Raw genomic sequence first — 10807 nt, forward strand, 5'->3', positions numbered from 1 at the left:
ATAGTGTTGTCATGGGGATTGAATGAGTTCACGTTTATACAGCTCTTACGTAAAATGCCTAGGATATCATAGATGTTTCCTACGTAGTTTCCTGAGGGTGTCATAATAAATTACCAAAAACTTGGTGACTTAAAATAATAAAAATTTATTCTCACAGTCTAAGGACTAGAAGTTGGATATTCAGCAAGTTCATGTTCCTTCCTGGGGCTCTAAGGGAGGATCTGTTCCTTGCCCCTTGCAGCTTCTGGTGGCATGCAGCATTCCTTGATTTGTGGCCCCATCTCTCTTTGCCCCATCTTCACATCACCTCCATTCTGTCTTTTCCTCCATGTGTCTTTTAAAAGGGCACTTGTTATTGGATTTAGGGCCCACCCCGATAATTTAGGATGATCTTATCTTAAGGTCCTTATTTGCAGCTGCAAAGACCCTTTTTCTAAATATGGTTATGTTCACAGGTTCCAGTGTTTAAGACATGTGCATATCTGTTTGGGCCACCATTCAAAGGTGCCAAAATATGTTAATTACATTAAAAATTAAGTGTTGCGGGAAGCAGAACAATCTCACAACTGTGATGTAGTAAAGAAGGAAACAGTACCTGGAATAGAAGTATATACCTTTGATCTTTTAAATGTTACTTGTTATATTACATCTTTTCATGTAAATTGTTTCATTTGAGCACAAAGTAGTGTGGTGGAAAGGGAATTGAATTTAGAGTTTAGAAGACTTGGGTCTGATTTCTGATTCTCTTCACTAGTTCTATGACCATAAAGAAGTCATTTATCTTTTCTGAATTTCTGTTTACTCTCTATAAAACTAGAATATTTGCTCTGCCTCATACAACCATGTTGGCAGAGCCAGTGACATAATAAAGGACTGTAACAGACAGTTTTCTTGATTACACAAGAAGGCCTTGAAGGTGGGCAGGTATTTAGCTTTCCTCAATATAATCTCAGGAAACTGAAGGGCAGGGCATCCTAAATGACTTGCCGAAGAACACTCATCTAGAGTGGGGTGAAGTGGAAGTGAGATTAATATCCAGGCTAGTTCATCTGTCCCTTCCCTGTTGAGGATAGTATTGGGTGGCTGCTGACTGGCATGGGATGTTTCTGGGCCCACTGGTCAATTAGGGGTTTGTACAATCCATGCCTTGCTCAAAACATTAGTATAAAACTCCATCTTACTGGTGAAGACAAGTGATTGGGACTGAACAGTGTCATCTCATATCACTTGTGTGAACACACACCTAGTGTGTTCTTTTTTTCTTTCTCCCTTATCTGATACTGGTTCTGGCCTCTTTGTAAAGCATGCTTCACAGCTCTGCTGTCAGTTTTCTGAAGAGAGAGGGACTTGTGAAGGGTTGGCAAAATGTTCTTCCTAACCTGCTTAAGGCCTCTGTCCAGGTCAAACTTGGTGGAAGGAGGCAGCCCGTACCCACTGATAAGCATGGGCCGCATTGCTTGTTCTAGTATGTGTCTTTCCTGGACCATGAGTCCTTTAGAGGTATTCTTTTGTCTCCAGGCTAGAATTTTGTACTTCTGAGCTTCAAAGTAGGCCCCCTGCTTCCAACAACAAAATTATCTCCTATCACCCTTCACACCACCTGAAATACCATTAGAGAATCATTAGGGATTTAGAGAGTAGGAAACAAAGCATTGTTTTTAGTCATGGTCTAGCAGTGATGTGGGTAAGGAAGGGAGCAACAAAGGGACCTCCAAAGGGAGCTGGGACAGTACCTTCTGCAAAACAAAGGTGCCTCTTTTACAGCTTTGTGGAGATTCTTAGAATAGTATGTCCCTGTGTTTGCCACTGCTCTATTTAAAACTGGGAGTTCTGTGCCTTCCCTTCACCCCATCTCTCCGTGTTCCACTATGTGACAGCCAAGCCTGTATCTCCTGTTCCCAAAGAAAAGTCTTCTTCTGTCCTCTTCACTTCATCCTATCTTCACCTCACATTCCCAGTCAGATACCAAACCAAATCCTTGCTCCTTCTCATGTCCATGCTCGCACTTCCTCCTTGCTCTGTCACCCGTGTTGCTGCTGCTTAAGGAACCTGCAGGGTGCCATCCCTACCTCCTGTTCTGTCTGCTCGTCCTGACCTCATACAGCTTGTGCTTCTCTACAGAAGCTCTTTTTCTCTGCTCTAGGCTCTGACTATATTCCACATCCCTTCTTAAAGCTTTCCATCCTAGCCAGGCACAGTGGTGTGCACCTGTAATCCCAGCTACTTGGGAGACTGAGGCAGGGGGATTCCTTGAGCCCAGGAATTCAAGGCCAGCCTGGGTAACTGACTAGTAAGACTTTGTCTCTTAAAAAAAAAAAAAGCTTTCTATCCCACAGAAAATCAGGTCTAAGTTTAGTCTGTCTTTCTTCAGAACCTTTCACCAAGTCCTCTTACCATTCAAGTCCCCACCACATGTTCTGCATCCGTGACTCCTTTTTGAACTAATCCCGCCCTTTTTGCCTTGAATCATGTCAGACAGATCCAGCATGAATTTACCAGCTCTGTAATCTGGCCAATTTTTTTTAACCTTTTAAGCCTCAGTGAAATGTGGATGATAGATAATACACAATAAGATAAGGTACCACAGAGGGGTGTGGTGTTTATGAAGATGCTACATATAAGTGGTATCTCTCAGGAATAACAGGAGTGACATTCACATTACTAAATGATTGTTAAACTCAGGCTAGGCCATGTGTTTAGGATTAGTCCTATCCATAATCCCTTTCCTTCACTTTATTTACACCTTATCCAGAATCCCAAGGTATTCACAAGTAACTGGAAAGTGATCAGACTTTTTTGGCTTGCTCCTTCTATGATTTTTCTTTGATTTGCCTATCACTCCTTTAACACAGTCTGTTTCTGCCCTAGCATAGTGGTATGGGCACAAAAAGGTTTTTATTTATGGTTGTCAGTGGTCTAAAAGTGATAGTGTCTATCTGGGAGTGGATCCAACACCTGCTCTTGCTTTCTCTGAGATGATTTGACCTAGTTGTCCTCCAGCAGGTGGGCCTCTGAGACTCCTTTGCTGTGTTCTTGCTTTCTGTTACACAGAAAGGTGGGCCAGAAGGCCTAAAACTGTTTATTCTGGGGCATAGTGTTTATGTATTTTGCTTTAAAAAATGGCCCCCAAAAGATCACTCTATGCCCTTACACCTGAATTCTCATACCTCATTGGAGTTCTTTTCATTGACGTCCCTGCAGTGACAGGCTCCTCCCTCTGGGTCCTTGGTCAGGGAATAGAAACTAGAGATAGATGGGTTATGGTTGGAAGCTTTGTCTGTCTTTCTTAAGACAGACCTTTTTCTAAGCAATGACAGAAGTCTTCACTTGAGTTCTGTTCAGTACTGCTCTATGTATTTTAACTGCCAGTTAGCTATCAGGTGGTCCTATCTCCCAAATTTTCCAAGATTGAACCTCAAGCTTTCTTATTTCCACCTGTCTCACTACTATGTCTACAAACCTGTATTCAGTTTTGTACAGTTGGCCTTACATAAATACTAAATCCCTAGATTTAAATCAAGAAAAAACTACATAGACTCTTTTTTTTAAAGAAAATATCGTAGAAGAAATAGTCTTTTTTTATTCTGTAGCGAGTATAATGTTTTGTATAAAAGAGCTTCAACCTTGATTTGTGTCCACTAAACTATTTTTCTTAGTTTGGTGCTCTTTAAAACCAAGCCTACCAGCCAAAACACTGGGTTTAAGAACTAATAAATATCCATCATCATATCCGGAGCTCTCGCCAGACTATGACCCCGGGGCCAAATCTGACCCATCGCCTATCTTTTTGTACAGGTTACAAGCTAAGAATAGTTTTTACAGTTTAAATTGTTGGAGGGAAATCAAAAGAAGAATAATGTTTCATGTCACATGAAAAACTTGTGAAATTAACACATTAACTGCCATGTGAGTTGTATTTAACTCACACTAGTTTTGAGCCCGGGGCCTCATGAAGCACATGTAATTCACCTTGGCAGCTGAGAGAACTATTTTTCAAGTTGCTTGTAAGTCATGCACAGAAAACAATAACAATAACAAATTTTTCATTAAATTACAAAGGATCATTTTGTTTTTAAAGTTTTTATTCTATTTTTGTAATAAAACACCGTGGCCCTAAGGAAAAATTTTTTTTTTCTAGTTTGGCAGTCAATGTGTTAAACTTTCAGAGTTCATAAATAAAACCACAGCCACACCCATTTGTGTATTACCTATGACTGCCTTGGTGCTACTTTGTCAGAGTTGAGACAGAGACCATATGGCTGGCAAAATCTAAAATTATTGCCTGGCTCTTCATAGAAAAAGTTTACTAAAAAGTTCTAAAGGTTCAGTATGAAACTGAATACAGGAGGTATTTTAGTGTTATTAATTGGAAAACAATAAGAAGAGATGAAGTTGTCTGTGTTTCCCATTATGATTCTCCCAGGCCAGTGCTTCATGGCAAGCTCTGTAGGGAGAGACTTTTTGTGGGCAAGACTTGGGCATTCAAATCAGAATCTCTTTTTAGTAATTTTACAATACAAATGCCAGTACCCTTTCAGACAGCCCTTGCCTCAGCACTTGTACATGAAGCACAATCTGGACTGCGCTGTGACTCTTGGACTGTGCACTGACTTCCTGTTAAAGTCCTTCTGTCCATTCCCTGTGGTCTACACTTGGCATTGTGTATCCTAAGGAAGACATTCGATAATACACAGCTCTCCTAAACCATCCAGAATGAGTGCTTTCATTTAGGGATGCTTGCTTTGTAGTTTCTTCTTGCTGCTACCTACCTATGCCAGAGTTGAGAATAGTCACTCCACAGACCTGCTTCCATTAGCCTACCCCCTTCAAATAGATAAAAACCTAGACATAGAAATTATTAGATTATTGCTCTATTGGTATTTCATATACTTTGGAGGGTTGGGTCTTTGTCTGTATTTGGCAGTCTTTGACATTAAAGTTGATCGCCTTCCTATACCCTTTCCTAGTGTACTTATAGTACTTTTAAATCTCCCTCCACAGGTCAGATACCAGGCCCAGGTTCCATGATGCCTGGGCAACCGATGCCAGGCCGCATGATTTCCACTGTTGCAGCCAACATCCACCCCGCTGGGAGTGGCCCTACCCCTCCTGGTATGCCTCCAATGCCAGGAAACATCTTAGGACCCCGGGTACCCCTCACAGCACCTAACGGCATGTGTAAGTAGCACAATGGGGGGACGTATTATCCCAGGGTCTATCCCGGGTCTATCCCAGGGCTGTAGATAGAGGAGGAGGACTTTGTTCTCTCCCTTAGGTTTGGCAGGTCTGTGGACAAAGCAGTCTGTGAAGGTGGATTCCAGAAGATGAATTTTCAGTCAGTGCTCTTTAGCACCCCTGATGGGCAGGTGCACAGGTGACGAGTGCAGAATGCTTCCATTCTGTCAAGCTGGTGTGCCATAGTCTTTGTGGCATGCACCCCAGAACAAATGTCTATGGGGAAGCCAAAAAGACATTCCTCTCCCACTCTTGGTTAAGCCTGTCTAGTTTGAATCTCAGCAGACATATAGAGCTACTCATTATTTTCCCTACAGGAGCCTTTTATGAATACAGGGTTCAAAAGTGTTAAGTGGAAAGAAAAGAATAGAGACCAGTTTAGAGCTGGAGTAAAAAATAAGTTTCCTGTAGCCATTCTTGACGTGTTCATAGAGGCTGCGTAGACTAAGAAAGGAGACTTTAGGGGCTATGTTGAGAAGGAATACGAGGTCCCAACAGACTCAGTGGAGAATGCCCTGGTGCTGCTGAATGATGTCTGTCGGAGGCTGCGTGCAGAGGCCAGGTCATTTCTGCTATAGGCCCTTGCTCTGCTCCAACCTTGGCCTTCAGAGGGTTGTTTCTGGGGCTCTGGCCTCCTTTTTACTCCTGTAAGCCTTTAAAGTGAGGATGATCTTGAAATGTAGCCAGTAGTGTCCAGGTACCCCAGTGACATCTCTAATGCTAGGTTTATTTAGAAGTTCACATATGTGGCCAAAAGTTAGCTCCTATTCACAATATATAAAGAGGGGAAGCATAAGAATTCCTGGCCTGTAGGAGCTTTTGTTGGGAAGACAAGAAATGAAAAGTTTGATAGTGATATAGGATTTACCAAAAGTTACATGAGACTATGGTGTGCCTTGAGTACACTATAGTACTCTGGGAGCCTTCCCAGGGCAGGGAGGTAGGTTTCAGGGACAGAAACATGTCTCATTCCTCTCTGGACTCCCAGGGGCTGGAACAATGTAGGTGCACAGAAGAAACACAGTGGTTTAGCTGGGTGTATAGGATCACAGCAATTGGAAAAAATGATCTCCCTTAAGCTAGTGGTCAGAGGTTGCAGTCTAATATAATGAGTACCTCTTTTTTTGGCAAGAAAATGTTTGCCAAGCCATCTTACAGGCAATACACAAATTCACTGGCCTATCAAGAGAGTTGACCAGTTTGCCATCCTGTTGCAGAGGTAATATCATTGGTCTTTATCACTGTCATATCCTGCTGATAACCTATGGTTTGTAACTTCAGGATTTCATCCCATAAGGCCCTCATTGGAGCACCTTCAGAATGTGGAGGGTTTCAGTTGTCACCCTCCCCACCCCTACCTGCTTACTGCCATAAATGAGAGCTGCAGGAATTCTGAGCTGCTGACTTGGCTCTATAGTACTAGCCACATTGATGAGTTGCCTCCCCACTTCAGGCCTTAGTTTCCTCCACTGAAAGATGACACGAGAGATTAGATTAGTAGCTTCAAAATGCTTTGAAAAGTCTTAGGGATTTGGTAGAAACTTCTTGGATATAGGGTTGGGTGAGTTGACTGGTGAGAAAGGTTGTACTTTTGTTTCATATGTTTTCATTTCTGGCAAGATCTACAAGTTTTAAAAACCCTGGCTTAAATGATCTCTGGGGTTCCTTTGTACACCAAAGCAGCTAAAGTTGAAATAGGCAAGAGCCCCAGACACTCATACTAATTGTTTCCTTCAGGACCTAATCTAGTTTTGGCCAAAAATCCAAGAACTGCAGTTTAGGAGCTCTGGAGGCCTCCCTGGACTATCCAGTTTGTCAGCAGCTGCCTCAAGTGAAGCTGTCTGGCCCTGATGGAAACGGTTAATCAGCAAGAAGTTATTGATCATCTCTTGTGTGCCCAGCTAGCTAGGCATTATGGGAAAAATAAGAAGACACAGAACTTGTTGACGAAGGAGCTTATTATTTTAATTAGAGAAATGAAATTGGTAGAGAAAACCATTAAAATACAATAAAATCAAAATAGAAGTAAGTTCTGAAAGGGTCTGGATTGATACTTGGAAAGGGTGGGCCTTTAAGGAGGGTGGGACACATTCAGATACTTCCTACTGCCCCAACCATTTGGGTTAGGGTAGGTACATGAGCAGTGGCCTGGTGGTTAAGAGGGAACTGACCCACATAGACCACAATGACAGCAGTGCCTCACAAGGCTGCATTGGTTGCCTGCCACAAAGAAAATTACTTCCTATGTCATTTTTTATTGAATGGTCCCTTTCCCAAGTCCCTTATGTTTCCAGCAATGACGAGTTATTCTTGGATGTGTTTGCAGATCCCCCTCCGCCGCAGCAGCAGCCACCACCACCGCCATCTGCAGATGGGGTCCCTCCACCTCCTGCTCCAGGCGCACCAGCTTCGGCCGCTCCTTAGCCTGGAAGATGCAGGGAACATCCATGCCCACTGTCGTGAGCTGGAGTGGGGATGACAAGACTTGCGTTCCTCAGCTTTCTTGGGTTTCTTTCAGGATTTTTCTTCTTATAGCCCCAAGCACACGTCCCTCCCCACTCCTCTTGCCACCCCTCTCCATGCTCTGACACTTCGTCTGTCAGGTCCTCAGCCAGCACTCAAGGGGAAACCTGTGGTGACAGTGTGTCCTGGTCATCCTAAAAATAACCTGCATCTCCCCTGTCCTGGGGTAGGGGTATGCTGACAGTTTCTCTGCAAGTCCTGTCAACATTAGTGTTCTGTGTCTTTATCACTTTTGCTCTCCTGTAGTTTTTTGCTTTGTCTTATGCTTCTATGGATAATGCTTTGTAATCATTATCTTTTTTTCTTTCTGTTGTCATTATTGTTTTAAAGGAGAGCATCCTAAGTTAATAGGAACCAAAAAATGGTAATGGGCAAAAGGGGGATAGCCACAGGGACAAACCTTAAGGCATTATAAGTGACCTTATTTCTGCTTATCTGAGCTAAGAATGGTGCTGGTGGTGAAGTTTCATGAGACTTTTGTGACACATAATTGCACCAAAATTACAAGAGATGGGGAAGGTGGACCTCACTGATTCTATTCCCTAGTGAGGACTATGAGGGCCTCCACCCTACCTGGCAGAACATACCACTTTATCTAGTACGTGGTAGAGGAGAGCAACGTTAGAACAAATTCACTCCTTCCCCAGGCCCATTGGTTCTGATTTTCTATGCAGATGATTTGTTGGGTAGGGGGGTGGGTGTTTTGTTTTTCTGGGGGCAGTATGAGCTTTGAGGGTTGGAATATTGGGAGGCATTCCTTAGTTTCCTAGACTACCCAGGCAAGTTTTAGGAGTCTAGGGCAATGGCCCCCCACTGAATCTAGCCTACTATTCACTGCTTTGTGTGCATTTTTTTTCTTCCTCTTAAAAAAAAAAACCCTTTAAAAGAAAAAAAACGTAGATAGTGCTAAACACTTTAGCTCATGGAACTTGGTTAGGATGGCTGGGGGTACAAGTCCCCAAACTACCTCTTGCAGTAGCCAGGGTGAGTGGAATTTCGTGAAGCGGTACTTTAGGTTTTGGATGGGATTGGACAAGCAAGGCAGGATCATCGGCCTCTTGTACGTACTTTCTCCTTCCCTTTCTGAGATCTCACATTCCATCTATCACAGGGTTGTCAAGGAGATGCTGAGGGTACCAAGGAACTCACTTGGCAGTCAGAGCATCATGCTTTTAGGTTTAAGGTGCTCAGGCTGGGAGGGTGGAATGCCATTCCAGAGGAAGAGCCACAAAATGCCTTAATTTGAGCCCGTATCTACCCCTGCTGATGAGTGACTTGAGAGTCTTGGTTTTCTCTTCCTGTCCTTCCTTCCCTTCTGTCCTTCCCTGAGTAGGGAAAGGGTGTTTTGGTAGAGCTTGGTTTCCAAAGCACCTGGCTTCTTCACTTTACATTCTCAAGTGGCAGTTTCATTATTTAGAATGCAAGGTGGAACATCTTTTGGATATCTTTTTCTATGTATTTCCTAATGCTTTGCATATGAGAGGGTGTAGGGAGGTGTTTGTAAAACACCGCAGAACTTTTTTCCTTAATATCAGAAAGCAAAAAAATAAAACCACAATTCAGATTTGCCTTTCAAACCCTCAGGTTTGCCTCTAGCCAGGTGGCCCTGGTCAGCATCAGAGGACTGGAATACTGGAAGCGAGGAGACCTTGTTCCTTTTTTTTATGTGTTTGTTCTGGACACTTGGAGTGGAAATGAGAATGAGCTTATTCCTACTGAAGTTTAGTTCCAATGCGTTTGCCTCCAGAAAGACCCCAGTGCCTTTGATAATGGCCAGGGTTTTCCCTACATCCCGCCAGTCTTTCCCAAAGGAAACTCATTCCAAATACTTACCTTTTCCCCTGGAGTTCTAGAAGTAAAATGGAATTCTGGTTCATACTGTGGTCCCTTGTAACCTCAGGTCTTTAATGTGATCACTTTCAAATTTAAAAGATCCCAGGTGGAAATATTTTTACTATGCTGGTAATAATTCTACAAAGTACCTGAATTCTTAACGCTGTTATGTTTCAGTATAAGTGATGACTTTTCCTTTTCATGTCTTTAATCTGATTTTATTCCTATAATACAACCACCCAATTTTGTGAGGGGGGGAATAATATGTGGTTTTTGTACAAACGTGTTTCTCAGTGTCTTGTTATTTTGGAAAAATGAGGGGAGGGAGCTTTGAGAGATTAGAGGAAATGGATGAAGAAGTCTGATCCTCCCCCTTTTTCAGTGAATAAATGAAACACCATTTCTGAATTCTAGTCCCATTCTCTCCATTCATATACCAGTTTCTTCATGTGTCCTGTGAAAAACCTAAATAATTCAGCCCCACCTGGTCTTGGTCAGCAGTTAAAATTCTGTGGCTCAGGGCTTCCTTCCTGACTGACCATCTTCATGATACTTAAGGAACATACATTTGAGTGTGCCTCACCCACTGTTTCTTTCCATGGTCAGAGTGAAGAAAGATGAGTGAAAGTTCTCCATTGAGGGTGGCCAACATCTTGGCCACCTCCAAGGGAAAAATAGTTTTGCTTAGTGAGCTGGAGCATGTTTGTCAGGATGCAGTTTAGACAGCCCCAGGCTGGAGGTAGCCCTTGAGGCTAGAAGATTCTGTGAAACTTGACAAACTCTAGGGACATCTTTTGAGTACCCACAGGGCCAAACCCTGTGCAGAAAAAGAAGCCATTGTTTTCAAGATGCTTATGAGTCCAATGAAGCCACCAAAAAAAAAGGATTCTGTGTCTGATGTGACATGAATAGTCAAGTCCTCACAAAAGTGTGCCTATAGAAAAGAGCTTAAAGCCAGCTAGCTCTCACGGGATTCCTATTCTTGCCAAAGGGATATTACGGAGGTTAATCCTTGATCTAAACTACCTGAAGACTGGTTTATAAATGTGAGTGTAAATTATTTTTAGAGCATAACAGGACATAAACAATCAACCAGTCTTCTATAGGTTTCTTAAGTCCTTACTGTGGAGTAATCCCCCAAATGTGATTAAGAGTAGTTTTCAAACTTGAGTGCAGATCAGGATCTCCCGTGGGATTGTTAACATATAAGCTGCTG

At 42.7% G+C, this 10807-nt stretch overlaps 1 protein-coding gene across 1 annotated transcript in view; it reads left to right on the forward strand.

Moving 5' to 3' along the window:
- The window catches only part of SMARCC1 (SWI/SNF related, matrix associated, actin dependent regulator of chromatin subfamily c member 1), a 144848-nt gene extending 134851 nt beyond the window's left edge, over positions 1 to 9997 (forward strand). The window contains exons 27-28 of the mRNA XM_045530371.1: positions 5002 to 5178; positions 7562 to 9997. Of these exons, the coding sequence (XP_045386327.1) occupies positions 5002 to 5178; positions 7562 to 7659 (275 nt within the window). The 3' untranslated portion in view covers positions 7660 to 9997. The remainder of the gene's footprint in view (positions 1 to 5001; positions 5179 to 7561) is intronic.
- The last annotated feature ends 810 nt before the right edge of the window (positions 9998 to 10807 follow it).

This window comes from Lemur catta, chromosome 18 (assembly GCF_020740605.2).
Source record: "Lemur catta isolate mLemCat1 chromosome 18, mLemCat1.pri, whole genome shotgun sequence".
In the NCBI taxonomy this organism is placed as follows: Eukaryota; Metazoa; Chordata; class Mammalia; order Primates; family Lemuridae; genus Lemur; species Lemur catta.